General features: G+C 36.9%; 2 protein-coding genes across 4 annotated transcripts in view; one reads left to right on the top strand and one right to left on the bottom strand.

The window, feature by feature from the left end:
• Window positions 1–26,219, bottom strand: part of ANAPC10 (anaphase promoting complex subunit 10) — a 274,574-nt gene that overhangs the window by 57,124 nt on the left and 191,231 nt on the right. The gene's annotated exons all lie outside the window — the stretch shown is intronic.
• The window catches only part of HHIP (hedgehog interacting protein), an 87,849-nt gene that overhangs the window by 54,639 nt on the left and 6,991 nt on the right, over window positions 1–26,219 (top strand). For all 3 annotated transcript variants that reach the window (XM_019730761.2, XM_019730762.2, XM_019730760.2), the window contains exons 5-12: window positions 898–1,049; window positions 1,438–1,611; window positions 2,264–2,407; window positions 5,745–5,866; window positions 8,153–8,276; window positions 9,220–9,350; window positions 12,581–12,662; window positions 24,710–24,858. In XM_019730761.2, coding sequence (XP_019586320.1) covers window positions 898–1,049; window positions 1,438–1,611; window positions 2,264–2,407; window positions 5,745–5,866; window positions 8,153–8,276; window positions 9,220–9,350; window positions 12,581–12,662; window positions 24,710–24,858 — 1,078 coding nt within the window. The remainder of the gene's footprint in view (window positions 1–897; window positions 1,050–1,437; window positions 1,612–2,263; window positions 2,408–5,744; window positions 5,867–8,152; window positions 8,277–9,219; window positions 9,351–12,580; window positions 12,663–24,709; window positions 24,859–26,219) is intronic.

The following is a 26,219-nucleotide window of genomic DNA, read 5'->3' as shown; positions in this document are numbered from 1 at the left end:
ATGCTAAGACCATATTGAGTTTCCAGCTGAATTAGCAGAAAATAAAGATAAAATGCCTTTCTATTTAAGAACATGATGATGTTTTAATTGTTACAGCATTTGGCATGCCTAATGTACACAATCCTTGACATTCATATAATAACAAAAGAAAGTTGTTTGGGATTTTTCTTTTATTTCCTAGTGTCCCCTTTCCTCTCTAGGATTTCTTCCACCCCCATCTCAGCCCTGGCTTTTAGCTCTTCTCCCATTTCCCCATCCTTCTATAAAGAAAAACTCTATGCAGGAAAGGGATACAAGTAAAAATACCTCATTTCTATGTAGATAGGCCAATGCTGCTTATTACTTAGCTATGATGAACAGACCACCATCGTTGTGACAACTGATGTAGATGCCTCCAGGGTAAAACAAAGGTTTACATATTACACAAGCAATTTAACTGTTTTCTAAACATATTGCCAAGACAGTGGGAGTTGGCAGCCCACACTGTGTTTTAGGTTTTGGAGATTTGGATTAGAAGTGACTGCTGATTATGAACCTTTTTATTTATCTTCTATGGACTACGAGCAACCTAGTAACCCAGCAGAGAATTCTTCACAGCACTTAAACTTGTCTTCCTAGCTTCCCAAGATTACGTACACAAATCACTTGACAAAAGTGGTGGAAGGGTCTTGTGCATAGATAACCACACAAGACAATTGGCTTGTTCTAACCCTTAAAGAGTTCCGCAAAGTGAAATGTTTTATAATCCTTTTCTGTGCAGTAGGCAAGGAAGAAAAGAAAAGAGTTTGGGCAAAGATTATCCAGAAGAAAGAAAGAGACTCTTTTGGGGTTCCAGTTGAAACACAATAAAGAACATAATTAACTTCGCAATTCTTTGTGTTTTTCATTTGACTGCAGGGAGGAGATGAAAGAGGACTGCTAAGCCTTGCATTCCATCCCAATTACAAGAAAAATGGAAAGCTCTATGTGTCTTATACCACCAACCAAGAACGGTGGGCTATCGGGCCTCATGACCACATTCTCAGAGTTGTGGAGTACACAGTATCCAGGTATCACTGAAACGTGTGGAGACACAAATATTTTTAAATCTTATTTTTTCTGTATCTCTTCATAATTTTGTTGTTGTTGTTTAGAAGTTACAAATAAACAGCCATAAAGTGGCAATGATTAAACCATAATCTCCGTCTTGTTTAAAAGCCCATGTGGGGAAAATGATATCTTTGGGACTTTTCCTCAGTTCTCTTTTAACTGAAATGCTACTTCTGAAACTTAGAAAATCACATAATTTTCTGGCAATTTTTATCAGCCCCATGGCAAGTATGTGTTTCCTTATTTAGAGGCCAGCTGTTTGCTTCCCGATGTGTGTACTATTTACTCTCTAGATGGATTACCTTACATCTTTAACAATCATGGTATTGTTTCCCCCCAACCATGTAGAAAAAACCCCCATCAGATTGATTTGAGAACTGCCAGAGTGTTTCTCGAGGTTGCAGAACTCCACAGAAAGCACCTCGGAGGACAGCTGCTCTTCGGCCCGGATGGCTTCCTGTACATCATTCTTGGTGATGGGATGATCACGCTGGATGACATGGAAGAGATGGACGGATTAAGGTAAAAAAACAAAAAACAAACAAACAAAAAAACCGGTTTCCTCTTGATGTTAAAATGTTTTAAGTGCAAGGAAAAGGGATCAGATCCGTGAGTGAAAAAGTCATTGAATTAAATCACGCTGGTTAAATATTTAACTTTGGTTATCAATGTCTGCATTTATAAAATGAAGAGGAATCCAATCATATGCTGATGTAATATTTTTGAAAGTCACTATGCTGAGATGTCCTAAAACAAGCTGCTGCTGTGTAGTTTGGGCCACACACAGCCCTGAGAAGCAAGCAACCCCTCCTCCCCTGTGTAGCTGCCCTGCAATCCATGCAGCTTTCCACACTCTGCGTAATGGGCTAACATACTCCAGTGGACCTTCATCGGGGTCATAAAATACATGACTTGGCAAAAAATTAAGAGGACAGATGCAAACAGCAGTGCCCTACTGATGCTGTAGTCTTCGGCCACCGTGCAGCTGTGTCTTGGTGCTGCCACTTGTCTGAAACCAAACTGCCCTTCCATTCATTTCCCACCGTATGGAATTTGGAACCTGAATAATTTTGTCTCAAATAGGAGGGCGATCCACAGAGCAATCTCCCTGCATTAGTTTAGGAGTAATGCAAACAAAACCACAAAGCACTTATGTCATGCTCCACTTTCTCAGTGATTTCACAGGTTCGGTGCTCCGGCTGGACGTGGACACGGATATGTGCAATGTGCCATATTCCATCCCCAGGAGCAACCCGCACTTCAACAGCACCAACCAGCCCCCCGAAGTGTTTGCCCACGGCCTCCACGATCCAGGCAGGTGAGAACACCAGCCTGCCCCCTCACCTGCTGAAAAGCCAAATTGGGATTCAGGGACTGGGAAAAGAAACATGGGGCCAGCCACAGAGCAGCCAAGAGTGGTGTGCAAGTCTGTGCCTCTAAAAATCACACTGGCTTATGCTCCAAGCCAGTAGTTAGCACTCACTTCTGTTAACGCGTGATGCAGATTTAGAAGGCAAATTAGACATGGAAAAGGACACATTCATAGAGAAAAATCGCCTGAAAGGTTTGGAGGGCTATTATTAGATAAACACTGTTAGATTAGTGTAATGATTCAGACTTCCGCCTGTATAATCAGAGAGATAATAAACCTTTTAATGCGTCTCCTTAAACCTCCCTAAATCTACCTTACAAGGATACTGTAATGATTAAATGCATTTCTATAAGTAAAGCATGAAATAGTGTCTGGCACACCTGGTCAATTTTAAATAAATTATAGCTCTTGTTATCATAGCCTCACTTAATATATATGATGGCACAGTATCAATTTGTAAGGAGTTGACTAAATGTTAACATTCCTCTCCTTGAAAAAAGTTAACAAATCCTAAAGGAATTCATACTGACTACTTACTATAATAAACCATAAAGAAAGGAACACTAAGAAGTACGGAGAGTGAGAAATTTGGGGTACACTCTAAAAAAGCTATGAAGTATAATATAGCAATCCTGTGATGAAAGCTTCATTCCAATCTGTGTTCTGGTAGCCATACTAAGGGGTATCTGGCCACATTCATTCATTTACTAGCTAAGGTATTACTGCTATTTAATGTTTATTGAGTGTTCACTGTGTGCAAGGTGAGTATTTTTCAAACTTTTTATTTTTATAATCCCTCATGCCCTTCATCTCCCCTCCATCAAAGTCCAACTCTACAGTTCATTTCCTTTTTGGCATCTCAGCAGATCTTAAAATCTGTGCGACAGGGAATACTTAAGGTGGGTTCAGGATGTGGAGGAAACTGTCGCATTCCATTCCGATAGCTCAGAACTCGCAGATACCACCACAAAGCAGCACTTTGAAGTCGAGCAGCCTGAGTCACCACAATCCCACTGGCGCTTGCAGACAACCTTCCTGGGGGTCCCGTACCCTCAGTATAAAAACACAGGGTGAGGCGCTTTACAGACCTTACGTGTGGCAGGCTGCCTGTGCGTGCAGTCTGACCTTCTCCGGGGCAGAGGGCTGAAGGAACAGTCCGCCTTCCTCCAAGATTATTTTAAGCAGAGGAAGATTTAATAAAGCAGAAAGGAAACTAAAATAATTATTGGCTAAAAGTAAAGCTGACTTATATTAAGCCCCTTGATGCAGAGTACTGAGCTAAGTATCTTATGCATATTACCTCATTTATAGCTCTCAGCATTACTCTGAGGTAATTGGCATCATTCTCCCCATCCCCCCACACCCACCCCTTTTTTTAAGACTGCAATTTTTTAGAGCGGTTTTCATTTCACAACAAAATTGAGTGGAAAGTACAGAGCTGTCCCATATACCCCCTGCCGCTACATGTGTATAACACCCCCCACCCCACGATTGATTTCCCCCACGAGAGGGGTCCATTTGTGACACCTAATGAACCTATATGGACACATCATCACCACCCAAAGTCTGGGGCTTACACTAGGGTTCACTCTTGGTGGTGTATATTCTATAGGTTTGGACAAATGTATACCAACACGTGTCTTTATAGCATCATACAGAGAAGTTTCACTGTCAGGCCTCTTTTTTACATAAGAAACTAAAGGTTAGAAGGGTCAAGTGGTTCTCAGGGGACCTAATATTCAGCCAGAGCTAAACCTCATGTCCCCCCTGCACCACACACACACACACACACACACACACACACACACACACACAAACACACTAACACACACACAACCCAACCTTTGGGAGATCTGACCTTTTCTTCTAGATTTGCTCCTTGTTAGAAACAGGTCAAACCTTTTTTGTCCCAGTTTCTTCATCTTAAGAAGAAAGGCAGTCCAGAACAATTTTCTCACCCTGTGTGGATTTCGTTCCACCTTAAGTCACAGTGTGTCTGTGTCCTGATCCCTGCCAGGCATTGTATTCTGTGAATCACTGAATTCAAGAGGACAATAAAGGGACTGTTGCCCCAGAACAACTCACTCATCTTTGGCAGGTCAGGCTTACAGCTCCCCTGTTATGAATGGGATCATTCGGAGGCAACAGTTTTTGTTTGGTTGTTGTTGTTTAAGTAGCTGCTACTACGACTCTTAGGCTTCTTAGGACCCAGAACCTACTGTCCGATTGTTTTATTTTTTTAATTATTTAATTGCCCCAAGGGTTTTGTTTTGTTTTTAAGTCCATGTGTTTTTTTGGCCAACAAAAAGTGATTCTTAATGAGATGATCTGGCAATGTCTAGAAACATGTTTGGTTGTCACAACTTGGGAGGAAGAGATCATGCGACTGACATCTAGTGGGTCGAGAGGCCAGAGATGCTGCTAAACATCCTACAACACTCAGGACAGCACCCCCCACCCAAAGATTTATCGGGCCCAAAGAGTCAATAATGCCAAGTTTGAGAAACCTAAAAACAATGCAACACTATTATCCCCATTTGTGAGAACTTCAAAATTATATTATTAAACTTTATTCTTCCCAAACTCCTAACACCCAGTCCCTCATTGACTTAAACATTCTACAAATAGTGAGCCCCGTTTATATTCCCTGGTTGAAAGCAGGTGACAGAGACATAGAGACGAACAAGAGGGAAGTGACTTCTGGCCTCATAGAGTTTATAGTAGTAGTGGCTGAAGTCACAGAAAAAGCCTGGTCCCAGAACATGAAGACAAAGTCAACGTCGAAGACCTCCATGGTTGGGAGACCAGCTTGATTTTGTTCCCTAAACTGGCAGGAGCTGCAGATTGTGGGCACACTTTCCTTTGGGAGAGCAGCCTGAGTCCTAGAGTGTAGCAGGTCCATGTCAGATAACACAAAGCTAGTAGTATAACTAATTTTATACTGTGTGTTGCAGATGTGGGTTCATACACTGCTGCTGATTCTTATACTTTTCACGTGGTATTCCTTAACAACAGAGAAATGAACAAGTGTTTTAGTCAGTGTGCCCATTCATAGTGGAGGGGGATACCAAGAAAAATTAAGAAATATTCTCCAGAGATCATTAAGCTTCAGCAGAGTAAACAAACACATCAGGATATTTCCTTCAGCCTTCTCGAGGGGGTCCAAACTAAATACCCCGTAGAATCCTTGTCAGCCCACAAAGCGTTCCTGTGTCAGGACTTTCTAGTCTGAGATGGGAAGACAGGCATGTAGGAATTCATGGGTCCCCCTTTTGTCATGCAGATGCGCTGTGGATCGACACCCCACTGATATAAACATCAATTTAACAATACTTTGTTCAGACTCCAATGGAAAGAACAGATCATCAGCCAGAATCCTACAGATAATAAAGGGGAAAGATTACGGTAAGTAAGTAGAGCATAAGTTGTTGATTTTGCTTTAGTTTGGGTTTTATTTTCATATATTAATTGAAGAGAAAAGGATTCCTGCAAAATGAGCATTGGGAAAGCATAAAAACACTGGCCTAACAGTGGTGAGGTAGTAAATTGCTCACTTTTTAAAGGTCCAGTGATTCTTACAAGCCCTCAGGGTTCCATTTGGGTAATTACCTTTCCCAGGAATTGAATGGTGCTCTGTAGGTCCAAAAAACTTAATGGACCTTCAAAAGTTAGCAGTTTATATTTTGCTCATCTGAGATTCAAGATGAATAAGTTCTATTTATTTAACATATAAGGGAGAACTTGTCTTAACATCTTATATACAGAGGAAAAAAACAAGTGTTAAAGGTAAGAAATTTCTTAATATCCACCATGCTAGTCTTAGCAATTAGGAAAATTATGTGTTTCAAATAAGAATGAAATGTTTAATGTGTTTACTTTAGAGAAAAAAAAGTGAAAGCCTTGTAAAAACATGTTATTTACTCAAGTCATGGAAATGGGAAGTTTAGACATTATTTTTAATAATATGATTACTAGAGTACTTAGAGATACATATAAAACATAAAATTGGATAATAACGAAGTCAAAGATACTTAACATTTTTCAATGTTTTAGTATTTACTCCTTTTGTAGAAAGTAATATATCAAATATTATTATGATTCAGGGAACACAGTAGGTTAAGATTATTAAATTGATTGCTTCTCCTATTTACTCATTCAATACAGATATTTATTTAGTACCAGGAATGAAGCAGCTGTGTTAGTTCATGTGGTATTCAGTTATTTTACTTTTTTTTTCCAGGTATTCATGTATGTGTGTGTGTGTGCAGCTTATAAAAGCCAAACCAAAGAATAATGTGGTTTGAAAAAAAATTAATGAGTCACTAGTATGATGGAATTCCAGCCATATTTATAGATTAAATTAAATTCTACAAGCACATTAATTGGGGTGTAACTAAAACTGGTTACAATATTGGCAGCCCTACATTTATGTATTAATATTAAAAACACATCCATTGAATCCTTTCACAGTGTATACGTATATCAAATAACCATGATATACACTTTAAATATCTTACAATTTTGTCAAATATACCTCAATAAAACTGAAAATAAAACAAAACAACCAAATAACCACTTCCACACTGCTTACTACATGCCTGCCCCGGTAGTAAACACTTTATAAACTTGACTCATTTCATTCAAAGAACAACCCTATGCAATAGGCACTATATTATTGGATGCAGTGGCCAGATGAGGAAACTGAGACACAGAAATATTAATTATCACACAACATAAAGTGGTAGGGCCTGGATTTGAACCCAGGCAGCCTGACTCCAGAGTTTACAACCTCAATCATTCAATTTTTCTGTCTCAGTGTTTTTAAAACCTATCTTTTCTACTTTTTATGATCTCATATTCCCCATAATCACATGGGGAGCTGGAGAGGACTTTAAAATTACTGTCTTTCCACAAAAGCTTTTGCCTAAAATACTGCCTGTTGATAGGGACGTATTTGACATTAAGCATATAATGTACTTAATAAGTGATAAGTAATTTTCAGGTTAATTTGCAACTAGCTTTAGATCATTTCCATCTCAATTGGCATACGTGTATGCTAGTGCATAATGACGTTCATGGAAAAACTAAGATATATGTCTATACACAAGTGATTCAAAAGCAATGACTGCAATAGACTTTGTTAACCATACAGCTCCGTAAACAAAATTTTTAAAATATTGTAAATGAAGATATTACTTGACTAAGTGACAAGTTTTAAATGTATAAATGTGGCTTTAAAGACCTTTTATGTACTATTGTTTTATTTTCACTAAAGTGTGAACTTTTAAACATTTTCTATAAGTTGACAGAGGTCTGGCTCAATTTACTAAATATATGGAGAAGGATTTGTACCAAAAAAATCAATATTAAAAAATTAAGTATTTTTAAAAGTATTTTGGTCCTAAAGTAAATAACCATGATTTGCAAAATATTCAGATTCTAATTTCATTGAAAATTAGCATTTCAGAGCATTCTCATTTCATTAATCTGTACATGGAAGCCCTTTACATGTACACAATTGAAGCAAAAGGAGCAATTATTTTCACTAAATATCTCTAGCAAGGAACCATCTTGTGAATCATGGAACACACTTCAGAGATAAATTACTGTAATAATTGTTGCTTGGCCTACATTAGTTTTACTTTATGAAAATATATTTCATTTCATCTAATGCTGTTTATTTCTTTCCAGAAAGTGAGCCATCACTTTTAGAATTCAAACCATTCAGTAATGGTCCTTTGGTTGGCGGATTTGTTTACCGAGGCTGCCAGTCTGAAAGACTGTATGGAAGCTATGTGTTTGGAGACCGTAATGGGTAGGTTTCCTGATACCACAATTTAATATACCAAATGACATATCCATTGATTAGTGGGCAAACTGCCATAAAATATTCAAATGATTGTTTCCCTTTGGGGGTCAGGTCTGGGACACACATAAATATTTACTTTTAGTTCCACTATGTATGGTGGTTTAATTAAAGAACTTCTTAAGAGATGCTTTTTAAAAAGACTTGATTAAGTTCATAAAATGATTTTTTTAAGTGCAGAAAAATCTTCAGAAGTCTTTTTCATATTAGTTAGGCTCTTCCCTTCATCCTTAACTTAAATTTACCATAATAATGAGTGATTTGAAAACTATTGCTTTATATGAGTTGATAATTATTTTTTAAATTATCTTGGAAGGCTGAGAATTTTTGCTTTTGCCAGACTTTCAGGACATGTGGCAAGTTAATTTGTCTGTACGGTAGGAATACTACAAAATTAAATTTTAGCCTGAAGTTTAGAGATCACATTGTGGATAATTATAAGAAACTCTGTGATGAAACCCAAATTAAGAATCTTATTTCCCGAGTCGCTGGCATTCAGGCCTATGGCAGAGCTGATATGCTTGGTCGCTACAAGGAACTAGCAAAGTGTACTGACCCCATGATCTTCCCCTGTCCCTCTCTCTGCTTACTAGCACAGCATGGAGTCTAGTCCTGGAGAGGAAGTATCATTCTCTGGATGAAGGGGAGGGCTTTTCTCATACTCAGGTACTTTTAGTGCCCCCCAACAAACAAAATCTTATCGTTAAGTACTTTCTCCCCACATGGGAATTTCACAGTATTCACACACATTATGGGCTATAATATCTCTCCCTTTAGAAGCCAGGTCTATGGCACAACGATTATTTATTGAGTTTTATTTTAAACACCTGATTGTGTTTTTGAAGCAAAAGCATGTTTTTTATCATAGGTTTATGGTATGTTTGTGTTGTAGGAATTTCTTAACTCTCCAGCAAAGTCCTGGGACGAAGCAATGGCAAGAAAAACCACTCTGTCTCGGCAACAGTGGTTCCTGTAGAGGTTACTTTTCAGGTCACATATTGGGATTCGGAGAAGATGAATTAGGTACAGTATAAACTGTTTCTATTAAGTTCCAATCTCACTCCCTTGCACAAAAGGCTTTGTTCTGCTCTGAATAAATATAACCATCTCATCCTCTGTTTGTTGGAAACGTAACCTACAGCAAAGATGACCTACTATAGAGATTTGAGGTGGTCCACTTCTGTATTCTTTTCCAATAACATTTCTTTGGGGGTCTTTACATGTTATTTCCACTCCAGAAATATGAAAGTAATCAAAGCAGGAAAATGGGAGGCAGGAAAAAAAGAGAATTTTTGAGACCTGAAGAGAGGGAAACATTTTAAATGTCCACTGATATTTTTGATGCATCTGAGTCATTGGTTCATATTTTCTACTAAAAACCTTTCCACTTATCCATGTCTTTTGGAATAAATTAAAACTCTGTTGCAGTCTGAATTTCACATTCACATTATCCTCTATTTCCTCATTTTTAAAATTTTTTTTGTACATCAGGGCATAAAATTTGTGCAAGATAATCTGAGTTTTCAGATCTGCCTTCCAACAAAATGGAAATTATCTTCTCATTGATGATCTACTGGATAACGTACAATTTATTTGCTGGTATGTTATCGAAATGTATGCAGCTTAAAAAGCAAAAAGATGTTGAAATTGGAATGTGATCAAAGAGTAGAAATGATATAATTTTAAGTTTCAGAGATAAATGTAAGGGCGTCATAATGAACAACATGCAAACAGTAACTACGCTTCTTCAGCCTCAGCGATGCATTTCTTGCTGTTAAGAAGAGCTGTGTTTCCCATCTAAATCAGAATATTTCCTATAAAAGTGCAGATTTGGTTTTCCTATATCAAATGGAGAATTATCAGAAATAGTTCCATGCCAGTTACTTAGGTTAACAAGGAACTGAGATTAAATTCCTGAAACACATAATGCATACTTCAGAGCCACAGGAATATGATTCAAAGAAGAGAAATCCAGTCTGTCCTTTTCTTATTTCAGCATCAAAAGCATTTTACAGTTAATTTTCCCTTGATATTCTCCTACCCCACTCACAGGAACTGGAAAGATACCCTTTCTCATTTAAATCCTCTCTAGTGTAATTTAAATTTCATTGGCAAACTCTGATTTTTAAAACACAAATTGGGATTAAATTGTTTGTGGCAGAATTAGAAATGAATATATAGATGTTGTGACTGAATCATGTAGATTTCCCCAGACCATACTACAAATGACTCACCATCAATCATCCTATTAGCGTCACCACCATTGGTTAAAATATCCAAATGTCTACCTACACTTAATACTGTGTTGGGAGCAGAACCAACAAATGAAGCACATACAATCCTGACTGTCCAAAAGCTACAACATCATGTATACTCCATAATTAAAAATAAATATAGTTGTACTGAATTATCCTTTAATGTGAAACTTGATTTAATTAAGAGTCATATAAGAAAATGAATACGTTTTTGCATTTTTGAAACAAAAAAATGTTGAGGATCTGCTTTTTCTGTTTTTGTTTTTTTTTAAACTATAAAATCAGGATAGGCTTGTTGAAAGTATCAAATGAGATAAACTACATAAAGTACTTGATGAAACATTAATTTTTTTCATTTACATTCTTTTGCTTTTTAACTTCATTTTTATTTTTTCTGTGTTTTTATTTTGTCTGTGTTTTTAGTGTAAACCCTACAACATCCTTTACAGAAGAAAGTAGTAGGGTTCACTTACTATATAATAACAGAGTGGAGTAGAGAAATATAGACTAAAGCAAGGATTAGTTCATGAATAAGAACCAAATATACATTTTAAAGTCTAATAAACATGTAACCATAAGCACCGCTTCTAATTCCCAATTCATGTGATCCACCCTAAACATTGAATTATATGGAAGACTGGTAAAAAAAACGAGTGTTTCTCTCCTAAAAGGGGCGTCCATCTGTTACATTTCATCATGATGAACACAGCCTAGCACCAAGAATTAGAGAGTCAGAGTTGGAATTGAGCATCAGGGTTTCTCTCTTTCCCTCTCTCTTTCCAAATATTTATATTAACATATCTTGTTTTAAAAAGCTAAAAATTAAAAAGGAGCACCCCAATTCCATCCGGCTTCGAATTATCAAATTATCAATTAACAGTAACAACACGGTAATCAAACCTTTCAATCTTGGGCAGAATAAATTAGGGTAAACCTTGACATTCAACACTCATTCTACAAATATTTACTGAACATCTATTCTATGCAAAGGTCTGTTCTCGGTATTGGGGGTACAGCAGCAAATAAAGAGACAAAGATCTAAACTGTTGTCAAGAAATTTATATTCTAAATGAAGACAATAAAAATAAAATTTAAAAAATATACTGTATGTCAATTGTTAATAAGTGCTTAGGAGAAAAATCTAGTTGTGAAGAGGGATAGCAGTTACTAGAGGTTGGGATAAGTGTAATTTTAAATAGTACAGTCAAAAAAGATGACATTATTTAAGCACAAACTTGAAGGAAGGGAAAATGTGAACCTCGTGGGGATCTACTGAAAGGCAGAAGCCTGACAAAGAACCTGGGACAAGAGCTGAGATAGGAACTGAGCAAAGAGCCTGGCCTGACAGGAGAGCCTGGGACAGTGGGGGCCTGAGGCAGAAGCCTGGAACAGGAACCTGCCTCATGGGTTCAAAGCCAAGAGGCCAGTGAGGCTAGAAAGAGCAAACAACGGGGCAAAACATGGCGGGTGAGGTCAGAGCACTAAGGAGGGCCAGCACACGTCACAGTTAGAACTTCCCTTTGCTCTGGGATTAGCAGTTAGTGGAGGGTATTGAAACAAAAGAGTGTGATCCAACATCTATGACCTAACTAGCTTTAAGAGAATCACTGTGGCTGGTATGTTAAGAGGAAACACAAAATGACACGGATTGAAGTAGGGATATCAATTAGGAGGCTGTGGCCATAATCCAGGTGAGACATTAGTATCTGCTTGCATTGGCTTAGTGGTGGCATGTGGAAAGCAGTGAGTGACATCTGCATGCACTGTGAAGGCAGACGTGTGAAACTGTCATGACCTTTGTTTAGGCAAGTGATCTTCCTGAGGATATATATGTGTGTATACACACACATATATTAATACATATACATACACATATGTATACACACATATATGCACACATACAAATACATATACTGTATATATAAACTATCTGCTAGGCAATAGGAAGTAAGGCCTTGTGGTACTGGGCATTCACTTGCTGTATTTCTCTCTTCATAGGCGAAGTTTACATTCTATCAAGTAGTAAAAGTATGACCCAGACTCACAATGGAAAACTCTACAAAATTGTGGATCCCAAAAGGTGAGATTTTTTTTTTTTTTACATTCCTTTAAGTCAAGAAATATTCTTCTCCATGCTATTTTAGTGCATTCAAAGTCATGAGAGACAAATTGCAATTAGCAATCAAGAAAGAGGAATGCCTCTGCCCCATCCATATGCTAAGTGCTGTCCTGAGAGGACCCTCGTCACCTATCCATGAAGGCGAGACTGGACTAGGCTGAACTTTAATAATAAGCCTTATTTTGATCACACTTTCATGTCATTCTTGCTGTCATCAGAGAGCAGCATTATATTTGTGGGATGAGAGTCCTCAGTTAAATGTCAGAGTAGGAGCCGGACTTGTGAGGCAGTAGCTTCGGCTCTAGTGTTGGAAACAATATATGCTCCTTTTCTTTCGAGAAAACTAGAAACATACTGGCAGGCATTACAGCTGCTTGATATGGTTTTTGTTAGGCAATTAGGATATTATTTTGGCAGGTCAATATCTGAGCCTTATTTCAAAACTATGGAAGCTCACAACTCTCATGTAGGCTTCTAGGACTAAACAAATGAAAACTGAAAAAGTGTTTTGTTATTTACTTCAGAGAAAAAAAAGATTTGAATGTTTTAATCCTTTAAAGAGTATATTTATCCTTCCCCTGCTCTTCTCCACTCACCCACCACAACTTCAACACACACACAACATTCAAATTATCTTGACTCATAATTAGTCAATTGTTAGTTTCATGGATAAAAATTGGACTGTCAGAGGCTGCTAACATTATATACTGTCAAATAGTGATTAATAATAAGTTTAGAAACCACTGCTACAGAACCTAAGTAATCTCACAGATACTATTGTTGAACACCAGTAGTTGTCAGACTCTAGCTATAAATTTTAAATTATTTCTACACTCACTTATCTTCATAAGCCCATCTGCAAATTTAAATTCCTAATTTCAACTCTTTTTGGAAGTACAAATTCTAATCACCTGAAAAGTTTACTATAAACAACAATTTAGCTCCATTTTAAAAATATTATTTGCAAATTGTAAACTGTGTATGTTTTTCTGAAAAAGTCACTAACGAAGTAGAGCTTTGTGTCCTTTTACCATACCACAAAACACTATCTTTTCTGAGGAAAATAACATTGGTACTACAGAACAAAAAGAATAGTCAGTTCTAAGTGGCCTCTCCACAGTATCCCATGTACTCATCTATCATACAATGATAGCATTCCTTCTCTATGGAACAGTACGCATTTTCTTTCACAGTAAGAGAAGTACCCATCTATCCACTACCAGGGCTCTTTTACTCCTTGAGCGTGAAATGAATGCTCTCTTTGTGTAAATAAAAGTAACGAGTGAAAAAAAAAATCAGATACTTCAGTGACTGTGAAAGTTGGCAATATTAAGGACAAAAATCAAACGAATGTTAATTCATAAAATAGCAGCATTCTAATGATTCATAATGGAGTCTAGGGATTCCCCTCAGATCTAATGCCATTAGTTTCGAAATAGGCATTGTTATTCCATTATGTTTGTCAATGTTGATATGCTTTTGCAAGCTTCCTGGTAACATTATAATTATTTCTCCCTCCTCCTCACAACAATCTTTCTCTCTTCATCTGGATTGTTTAGTCTGCTGGTGGTGCATTGAGGTGAATTTTACACCTTCAACCCATTATTAGTGTCTAATTACCAGGGTTGCCATAAGGGACCTTGGCTTTGTGATCCTAGGGCCTCCTCCAGTAGGGTGGTCTCAGAGTGACATACCTGAAAGGCCTGACTTCTCATTATGGTGCCTGTTTCTGGTGAGTTGTGTCATGTGTGGGGCCAGGGTTAAGATCTGTGTTTGGTTTTCAGAAGGTGGGAGGAGTAACAGAGTCCCAAAGACATTGTCCTTGTATGTAGGCATAGGCATACATTTCAAAATTAAACGGACTTTAAGAAAACATGTGTTTTCATAAACATTTGTTGGGAGTCTCATGCTGTTTTGATTTAGATGCCAATGTTTATTATTATAGTATTTCTCCCTAGATGAGTTGAATTTCTATATAAGTAGACACGTTAGCGTATGTGAGCGGGATTATTTTGGAAACAAGCTAATTACTAGCCTCACAGTGTTCACGATGTCTGCTTCAAAGCAAAACTGTGTTTTTAAAACTTTGGAGGGAGAAATTGAAGAAAGAGCCACGTCAACTGAAAAAACAATATATAGACATTTCTTGTTATATCAAAAATCTAACTCAAATTAAAATCTTAGGTGAATTGTATTCTTGGGGAGGAGCCCCAGATTTGTTAGAATAATGTTTTCAGAATAACTTTCAAACGTCAATTGACTCCTGGCCCTGGAAGAGAATAACAACAAATTATAAAATTTTTATATTCTACATTAGATGTCATAGAAGTTACCCTTTTACTCACCATAGGATTTATGTTTTTTCTACTTTTCCCTGCACACACACACACTCACATTTAAGAAAGATGAGGGAGTTTAGAAACTAAATGCAATACTCTTATCTCATTTTGACAAAAGCAGGCAAAGTTCCAACATTACCACCTCAGTCTGTAGGATAATTTGGTCTAAGACTACATGTTACATGATCATTTACATAAGTCTAAAATCATTTACAGTGGGCTTCCTTCTCAGAAAAGGATGGCAAGGTACCTGTTATAAAAATCAAATGCCATTACTTATAATGAAAAAACATGAAATAAGAATACAGCCAGGTTTCCCTAAGGCTTAACTAGAACTTGGTAGTTCTTTAAGGAAAAAGCAGGAAAGTGGTGAATTTCTCCTCCATGCTAGAACACGGAGGAACACAGCTCAGGAACGTGTTCAGAGTTGGGGCAGTCGGTCACATGTCACAGCATAGTGGAGTTAGGATCCTATCGATACTAATCACCCAGCTTCCTGGGCCAACTCAGTGGGTCCCCCAAAGTCTCTAGAACTGGGTTCTCCATGCCCTCTTCTGGGGAGGTCCTTCAGCCAGCAGTTCCAGAAAACAGATTCCAATGTACTGAGCAAAAGAGGTAGGCAATCATTTTAGTTTCACTTGGTAGGGCCGTCTATTCTAGTCAACACTAGGGGCGAGTCTATCCTGGTAGCAGGGAGTCCATGGGTCCTGTCTCTGAGTGCTCCCTTGTGTGGGACCCTCACTAAGTTATTTCAGCACCGCGTGCCCCTTGGTCCATCCATAAAGTGCTGATGCCCTGCCCCCTTTCTGCAGGGTGCTATGGAGATCATTAAATCATACATTTACAACATAATACGTTCTTTAGTATTGTTGGTGTTCAGTCCATGTATTCAAGAATTATTTTTGCATGATCTCTCAACTTTTAAGGTTTCTCAGTTCCAAAGCTGGGGTAAAGGTGTCTGTGAAGCTGTAAAGAGCTCTTCATACCTAGTTTTCAGATGTCCAAGACATGCCTTGGAATCTCGCTCTTTATTAAATCTTTGCAGAATCAAACAAATGCTCCTGGGAATGGAAACTAAAGAATTCTAATAGAGTTACTAACTTTCCAGACGTTACTGTTATAGAACACAAATTTCTTTCATTTTTGTTTCAGATAAACTTAAACCAAATGACCCTTTTTTTTTTTTTTTTAATTTTGAAATGCTTCCAGGTTATTTCTCCAGGAATTTATAAAACCACATCATTCTTAATCATGTTGATTTAATTACTATGTACCCAGTCTTACTGTATTTTAACATACTGCTTATCTGTTACCCAACCAAGTCATATAGAACATTCCCTTCAGAGGCCTATAAATTAACAATGCAAATTCCAGGCTTGAGAGGTCATTTTACATCAATGTTGTACCCCATGTACCCCAAAGCCCTGTGTGACCAATATCAAGAACTGCCCCTCCTGCCTCCTCCCTGCTCCTCCCCTCCAGGCCCCACTTATTATCCTTTGTTTATTTATTTATTTTTAATATCTTCATCCTACTCTTTATTATACTGGATGCTGAAGAGTGCTTTTTCTCAGGAAAAAAAGAAAAGATCACTTCGTAAGAGGAAATGGGTTCTGTTTATCCTTTGCATATGTCTCAGGGAGCCAGGCTGGCAGTTCTGCCATCCAAAAGCAAGTCATGCATAATAGAGGGGCTTTAGCCCAATGAGCCAGTCTAGTCCCAATTCATCAGTCAAAGTTTTATGCAAGTGGCCCCCCTAGGTTGATAAATCCCCACAGTGCCTGTTGACCCAGCTGCCAAGTCCTGTTGCTGTAGGCGGTGTTTCCACGGCCACCCTGACAGTAATACAAACTGTTTAGCAGCTCCATTGACCTTTCAGCTATTAACAGGGACACAGGCTCCACCAGGGACTAGTTTTCAAACATGACAGAATTTCTTAACACTAGAGGTCATGAACAAGTATATGCCCTATAAAAATCCATTCAGCATGGTGGATTTAAAGTCTAAAAGACAAGGAAGCATGCTCCACAGTTTTGCCAGTATGATTTTTCTACATATCCAATAACTAAAAATGGACATATACTTATGTGCCAGCTTGTGTTTTATTCTTAACGTACTCTGTTTTATGTTGTGGTGCACCATACCTTTTTAACTAACTAATCCTATCTGAGCTGCCAGACAGCACCTGAAATTTTAAAGATATATTACAAATAATGGGATGAGATCACAGTCAAAACTTCTAATGAGTGGATGAGCATGCATACATAATATATGCTAATGACCTAAGCATAACTGGAATGTTATTCTTACTTTACCAAGATTTGCATATATTTATGTATGGACACACACTGAAACATACTCAGTCCATACAATGCTACGTGGAGCCATCATCTGTTTCAAAGTAAATAATAAATGTTACATAATAATTTATAAAAATATTTTTACTTAAATGACCATGTCACTTTAAAATGCTTATGTGTTTTCTTATATGTATGTATATCTATTTCCCGAACATGTGACATATGACCACAGCATTCAAAGGAATTTTCTGCTTTGTACTAATTATAGTCTCTTTTAAATGATCAATTTTGAATGCTGGAATATCAGTTCCTAGAATAATTGTACAAATTGCTATAAGCCCTTGATTGAACTGTCACTTATAAATGGCATTTGTTAAAAAGACATAAAATGGAGAATATGAATAGTGAAGACTATATTTTTCAAAATAAGACTCATTTGTTAAGAGTAGGAAATTCTTAAAAGCATTTCTTTTTAATCCCCGTGTTTCCTCTCCCCTTGGGACAATGGTGGAAGTCTGATAGTATTAAACCTTCTGAAAATCTTGTATTTTTATTGCAAGGCAATATATCATCAGATATTGCATGTACTTGAGAGAAAGGCAGATTTAATTGCTTTAAACAGCCACATATATTTGTAAAAAGATGGTTTCTAGAGGAAAGTGTACTTTCTAATGAAAAAACTGCATGTTAGCATCATTTTCTTTTTTTTTTTACTAATTCATTTTAGTCAAGTTAAATCTGTTCCTCCTTAAATGACCTGTTTTGGTCAACACTGACAAATAAATCAAAAAGTGTAACATCAAAATTTGGGGATTTGCTGCCCTACTATTCGTCAAAGAATTTAAACTGACATTTCTGTGTTCTTCTAAAGGACAGAGCTTGTTTCAAATTTTCAATTCTCATTTAAAGCATTTAGTGATATTTAAAACTCCTCCCTGCATATAATGCAAAATTAAAACGGGTAGATTTACAGAGATAAAAGGGAAAAAGAGTTTTTAGATGATTTCTAAAAGAAAAAAAAATACTTTAAGTCTTTTAAATTATGTTGTAATTAAACTATTATTTAAAATGCCCATTTTCCCAATTACAGACATTTATTTAGAGTCTAACATTTTTAATAATTTGGTTTATAAGTTAAAACTTGATTTTGGAGGTGAATTTCTGAACAGAATGTATTTCTTTATATTGGGAAGCAATGGCTTTTTGTTGTACCCTATTTTTCAGTGTTTTTATTTATCACATCCGAGTAAGTACAATTATGCTCTAGGATTAAATCAGTCTACGAGTATCTTTTACATGTCTCTTATATTAAAGGTATTATATTAAGTATTATGGATGGAGAATATAAATGAGAACTTAGTCACATCCTCTAAGGAGCTTATTTTTACCTAAATTGGAAGATTGCACACATTATAAAAAACGTAAATAATATTACCTGATAGAACACTTTGGAACAAAAAAGTTGTGCCAGAACATCATACATTGTAAGTTGCTGAATTAATGGTCCAGCAGGCTATGTGAACTGAGGTGTGTACGACACAGTGCTTTGGTCTAGTCTGTTCTGCTACATTATGATATTTTTTCTTTAACACTGATTAGCTTACACATAAAAGAGAATTGTGACTGCATAACATGGAAATTATGTAGATTTTCAAGCAAGTATCGCAACAATCATAAGAAAATGAACAAGCCCTAGGAGGAGCTTTCTCAGCTGAGTGTTAAAATGAAAAATAAGTGCCTGTGCTAGGTTTCCCACCCCCAGGAGGCATTCCTCCAGCCTGGCATGGCTCCCTGCTGGGTGCACTTCCTCCAGAGTTCAAAGCTTCATTTCCATCGCCATTTTGTTTTTGTGTGTTTCTAATATTCCCTGAGGCAGCCTCCAGCTACTGCCTAGCTGCCTACTGGCTTGCCCAAACTCTCTTTCAAGGCACCAAGTTTTGTTGTTGTTGTATACACAAAGTTGCAAGATCTTCAGGGGTCGGCCCCAAACCAATTTTTCCCATAAGTCCTATAAGTATGTGATTTTGTAGAAAACAAGATTTTTCAAGAACATGTACAATAAATTAAAGGCCTATTTTTATATATTCACCACTAATAACTATAGTAGATCAGTTTTTGAATTTAGGACATTGCAAACATAAGACAACAAAACACATATGGCAATTTAATAAAATTGGACTTTGTCTTTTTTTTCTAAAAGCAGATGACGTTATCATCTAGTTTCATTAATTGTTTCTCCTAGGTTTTCCCTTTGAGGAAATACATAACTTTTCATTTCCTAGTTTTCCCATGGAAATACATACATTGAGTTAACCTGACAAAATTGAATGAAGGAGACCCACACACCCTTTTGGAAACCCGTGTATTGTGGTAGTGGTATTTGGATTGTGAGATTAACAGGGCTTGAAATATGGGTGCCTTGCTCCCTTTTCCCTAAAGTATGGGGACCAGTTGAGTGGAAAGAACGCTGGGCTAGGAAAGAGTTGCTGACTATCTGTAACTAGCTGTGCGAAAGCCATTTAATCTCTTTGTATACGTTCTAATCCTTAAATTCGCGAATAAAAAGACTGACCCTGTCTCATGAGGATAAAGTTGAATATGAAATTACTGAAAAGTTTAAGTGGCTTCATTATTTGCATTTATTATGGTTGTATCTTTAACCATAGAACAAAATTTAGTAAAAATTCTGATAATCTTTTTTAGCAGCCAAACCCATGGCTCACTTCATCACACCTCTGACCCCTTTAGAGTTTAGTGTCCCCTCAGTCACAACCTGCCCAGGTATTAAAGCCAATTCTGAGTGAGCATATACTCAGCATTTAAATTAAAGACCTCAAAATGAAAAGAACATCAGTCACAGAGAAAACAGCCAAAGCCAGCTACATTTTTTAGCACATTCAGAACGGAGAAATGTAGTAGTTCAAGACACGGTCTGGAAATAAGACAGAACATTGGCTTTACCCGGCCTAAATTAGAACTCTTGAAATATACAAAACAAATTTTAAAAATTAATACAATACATAACGTACATAAATTCTGAGTTATTCTTGAATTTATCTTTCCCAGTACCAGGGTTACTTGGGACCTATATAAAAAAACATTTCTGCAGACTCCATATAATATAATGTCAAAGAAAGCATTTCTTATGAATGAAATGAAAGGGGTAGCTCATAAAACATTCAATTTTTTGGTATACTTTAAATTGTACTTAAAAAATACTGGTAGGAAATGTGTATTGCTGTCTATTCTGCCATGAAGCCCCAGTGAGACCAATATTGCATGGTCTCATTGCAATACTGATAATATTGAGACAAATTCTACAATATTACACAAAAATAGATTCCATTTTCTCTGTTCTCCTACCTGGAATATGATTGTATTATGAATGTATAAGACTCTTTACAGCCAAATTGAATTTGTATATTATTATTTTACTAGCTATTATGAAAGGGCTACGTGTAGTCACAAAACATGCTGTCAATCCATCGGAATCCAAAATTCTACTCTTCATGGGTAAACTGACACTGAAAAGAGAAATGTCAACATGAGCAAGAAAAATTTAGTGAACATCTAGACTAAAGAAAGTTATCCAGACTGAAAAAAAGAAAAAAAGAACAACAAAAACAAAACCTAGATTTTTGTTTAGATCCCATCTAGGTGTGTATATGTAGTAATTATGTATACATACAATGGTTTATTGTAAGGTGACAATAATAACAAAGTTCAAATTTACTTGTTTTATTTCCTTTTCTCCCCATTCCATCCTGTTCTTTTCAATGGAAGGAAGAAATGTCACTAGAACAAAGAGTGAGTGGAGGGGGGTAGTTGGGCTCATCAAAAATCTTTGTCACACTTCACCAAATATAATACCAGAAAAATTAATTTTAATACATCGACTTAATTCCCACATGGAGGAGAAAACAATCATATCTCATTATGTCATGCTTACTTCTTAGCATGTTATTTATTTACTGTGATTGTAGTATAAAAATGCTTCCTTTAGAATGAATTAAAATGAATTTAACCAGAAGAATTTTGTAAAACTTGAGTTAGTTTAGGCGATATAAATACAGCAAGTGTTTTTAGTTTTATGCTTATGATATAAAAGTATAGCAATTAGATTTTAATGCTATCCCTCCCTTAAATAGTCCATATACTCCTAATATCTTCAGTCAATAGCATAGAAAAGAAACAAACATCCTTTTAAAATTCCATATTCTTAATAATTTCATTCATTCATTTATTCAATAGGTTTTTAATAAGCCTCTCCCATGTGCTATTCCACTCTTCTAGGTCCTGGAGAGACACAGGAGCAGAAAGGGAAATATTTTTGTTCATAGAGCTTATATTCCAGAAAAAGTATTTGAGAAAGTTTCTACTGTATGCCTTCAATTCAATTTAACAAACGTTTACTGAATGCCTATATAGGCTATTCCTAGCTCCTATGAACATAAGTAGTTGAAAGAGATAAAATACTTTGACAGCTTAAATGTCATCTTTCCATAACATCCTTCAATCCTAAACTAAGTGCTCCCTTGTCTGTATTCCTGTGTTATTTCATTTGCACCAATTTCATGGAATTATTCTTTTGTGTTTGCATGTCTGTCTTCTCCATGGTGTCTCCATGTGTCTCAGAACCTTGTTTTGTTTATGTCTTATTCCCATGAAGAGCACAGTGCTTGCTCAAGTAAATGACTGGGCTTGAAATGCAGCTTTTCCCCTCAGAAAGCATTCATTTCAATTAGAAAGGGAAAAAGACATAGGATAACCCATTCCTTAAGAGAAGTGAAGTCCTATAAGAGACAGGCTATGTTTCATATCATTTTCATGCTAAAGGATTGCCAATAGAATAACAATTTAAAAGACAGGGAGAGGATTTATTGGACATGCTAAGTGGGGAGTGTTAGTTGTCAACTTCATGAAAGAAGACAAAGAGTATTTTCCCAGGTATTTAAATAAAAACTTAAGGGAATCATAATGTTTATATATGACAGCCACACAATCTTATATAAGCTAAGGTAAACAAGCCAAAATATGAAATAATTCCATCCACCGGTAAGCATTTACTAAATCTTAGGTAAAAAAAAAAAAAAAAAAAGTGGAATTCCTTCTATAGTCTGAGTTTCCACATATTTGAAGGTTTGGTGAAACATAGCAAAGATCTAATTGGAAGGCCAGCAGAGAAGCAAGGATCAGACCCCACCTGAAGAACTGCACTTCAGTACGGGATCCTTATATCATGTCCTCATTCCCTTCCCCAGTGCACCTGGATCAACAGCCCTCGCTCGGCCTCAAACAGGCATCTTCTGGTTGTTGCTATTTGACAGGAGCCATCTACATTCGTGATGTAAATGGCGCCTTCTCCTCTTTAGATTCCTCTGCTGAGGCATACACCGTGTTGCCAAGTGGCGTATGAGCTATGTGCCTGCGTAGTTTTCATCATGCATAACATGTAGTACATTTTTGACACACTCTACTTCTGGGTCTCTTTTCTTGAATGAGTCAGAAAGAGGGCAAATGAGTGACTAACAAGTAGAATTGGATAAACGGAATTTCAGTTACCAGTAAAATTTGAACAACACCTGTTTACTGAACGCAGCTTAGTAAATGACCATGTCCTGTGACTCAGAACTTCACGGCTACTGGAAAATGGCTCTTCCAAGGGTCAAAAATGCCACCATTGTCTCACAAAGAAAGCCAGACTTTTGTATGAGGAAGAGAGAGAGCAGACTAGGGCTATTCAACAAGAAGTAGTAGAAGGTGAAAATAATGCCCTCACTTCCCTTGGCATAACCATTTAACATTTCCTCCACTTATCCCACCCTCCGTTACTCCTACAAAGACTCCCTTGGTTAACACATGGAAAATATTCATTGATGTTTTCTGAGTGAAAATATGCTCAGTTCACGGAATGCCTTAGGGACCTTTCACATAAATTGACCATTTCTAGGTTTGAGTAAGAGGTTGAATAGCGTTAAGGGAGTTTTCTGAATTGTCATGTTTAGTTGTGAAACACAGTACTTTCAACTTAGAGTAGGATTTTTATTGGAGAGAAGAGCTAAAGAAGTCACTATATATTTTAACATGGCTTTGAGTCATTGTAGAAATAGCCTGAGGTCAGGCCCCAAATTACTATCGCTGCTGACAGTGTCACTGGGGCATAACAGGACAACCCATCTCAGGCAAACCCGAGTCTAAAGGGACTAATTATTTGCTTCTCTCAGAAAGCTATATCATTTACCTCTTGTGGTGGTTTTGGCCTATAATTATCACCTTCTTTGTTATGGTACTTATGGAGTCCAACTGCTTTGATAACCTAAAGATGGTGATTGGACTGATGACGGGTTTGCTTACATTCCTTAACTGAAAAGAGATTCCTCACCACACTGTGGCACAGGTATCCGTGCCTGATAAGAAGAGTACCACTGCACATTTGTCCCCAAAGATCAGGTAGTGAATAGTCGGTTGTGACCATGATGCCAGCCTGACCCAACTTGAAGGACAGCCTCTTATATCAAAAACAGTAAGAACCATAAAAATCCGAAGGCATCTTTGTCCCTCTCTAAGTGTTGGCAGTTGTAGAGCAATTAAAAGAAAGTCTATGAGTTTTTACTTAGCAGATAAGATGTTTCTGTTTGCTATCAATAGAATTCTTTTTCTTCATAGCAGGACAAAAATCAAAAAAGTGTAAATATGTATATATACCCACACATATATTCATCTATATTTGTATCATTCTTTCATAAAGAGTTGAAATTTTGAGTCAATAGTACACACACACACACACACACACACACACACACACACACACAGTGTGATATCCTTTCTAGAAAAATCAGTCTAAAAAAATATCTCAAAAGAAATGTAAAATTGAAACAAATGTATTCTCAAGGTTTTTAGGCTGTAAGTGCTCATTTTGATGAATGTCCTCAGCCCTGTGAAATTGCCAAAAATGCCAATAACACATGAAACCCATCTAAGACATTATTCCTAAAACTTTTTGTAGATCTGGGGAAAAAAGGTTTTAAAATATCTATCCATCTGTATTTGAAAATTTGTAATTGCTAGATGTTCTTAGCTACCAAATGTAAAATATCAATATAATTACATTTTTAATCAATGGATTTTGATCATGATAAAGTTTCTTACAATGCTTGCTATGTTCTCTTTGGCTCAAAACTGGCTAGTTTGTGTCTTTACCAGTGTCTACTTTCTATTCTTAGAAAGTTGTCAATCTTTCTGAGTCACTTAAAAGAAAGGTCTGCTTAGAAAGCAAGAGACATGCTTCGTAAGCCACAAAATCACTAGATTTCATTCCAGTACTGATATTCAACAAAAATACACTTTCAATGTCTGTCCTTTGCTGCAGACCCCTGGTGCCTGAGGAGTGCAGAGCAGCAGTACAACCTGCCCAGACGCTCACGTCAGAGTGCTCCCGGCTCTGTCGGAATGGCTACTGTACCCCCACAGGAACGTGCTGCTGCAGCCCCGGATGGGAAGGGGACTTCTGCAGAATCGGTTGGTACATCTGTTGTTCCCCGGGAAAGACTGGGCACGGAGCAGTCCTTAGGAACTCAAGAACTTAGCACCAGTTATTTCTTCTAGAATTACCTAGTGTTCGATATTTAGCCATTTACAATATGTTAATGCTCAGTCTGCTCCTGAACTTCACTTGTAAATGGGATCTTTCCCGTTTTCTTCATGTAAGCAATGCACATATGAGTATATAAGTTAGTCATAAACATAAAAGGCTTTTAAATAATTGAGTCTCTTTCAAAAAGTAAAAAACAAAAACAGCACCAACTAGATCATCTCGACGGGCTCTCAGGTCTTGGGTTTGCGATTTCACACCAGCCAGTGACTTCGTGTTTGCAAAGCCCCTCTCCAAGTGCCACCATTTTCCAGACACCCCATAAATGCCCTCCCTAACTTTACTGCTTTGCTGGCTGCAGTGCACTAAAAACAAGGTTTTTCAGTGGTCATTATTAAACAAGAGGGGAAAACGCAATTATCTAGAGGCATATATGAGATTTTTAAATCCTTTTTGCCACTCTCTTGTGAACCCTCAACCAGGTGAGCAGATGCTCAGAAAGAGAGCAAAGGAGATTTAGGTCATGGTTACTCTATCCTTTAACCAGAGATTTCCTCAATCAATGATGTTTAAATCCTACTTGGTATGAAGTAAGAAAATTAGGTAAATTTAGATACAGAGAGTTTAAGATGTATATGTTGAAAATGCATTTTCAGGAGAAATTTTTTTACCTTTCTTTTCATTGTGTCTTTGAGATGATGGATGGAAACTAAACCTACTGCGGTAATCATGTCACAATCTATGTAAATCAAAGCATTATGCTGTACACTTTAAACTTATAGTGATGTATGCAAATTATTTCTCAATAAAACTGGGGGAAAAAAGGTTGCCATAAGGATGAAAAAAGGCATTTTCAATAACCAGCATATACATATTACTTACAAAAAGTTTTCATCTCCGCTATTTCAAATATTAAAGTATCTCCTGCCAATGCAAATTAAAATTCCCAATATTAATATTACCCTCAATTCATCTTTTTTCTTTATCCTAAAAATGCATTTGCTTCAAAAAAGTTACAACTATAACTTGTCTACTTTCTATATTGTACGACAAAAAGTAGCCAACATTTAAATTCACGTGCAGTATACATTTTAAGCTTAAATTGCTTCAGCACTAATAACATTCCATGATTGATTTATTCTATGGTTACATATCTAGGGAAGAGCTATCATAATTAAAACTCAACAGAAATTAAGTAATTACATTATTTAAAACAACTGCTTACGTTTTGTTGACCCAGTCTGACTCCCTTTTCCTTAGATGGCAGAAAAATGAGACTGAGTGTTCA

This window comes from Rhinolophus sinicus, linkage group LG07, assembly GCF_036562045.2.
Source record: "Rhinolophus sinicus isolate RSC01 linkage group LG07, ASM3656204v1, whole genome shotgun sequence".
Classification (NCBI taxonomy): Eukaryota; Metazoa; Chordata; class Mammalia; order Chiroptera; family Rhinolophidae; genus Rhinolophus; species Rhinolophus sinicus.
Note: the sequence above shows the minus strand (reverse complement) of the source record. Positions and strands in the feature narration are given on the sequence as shown.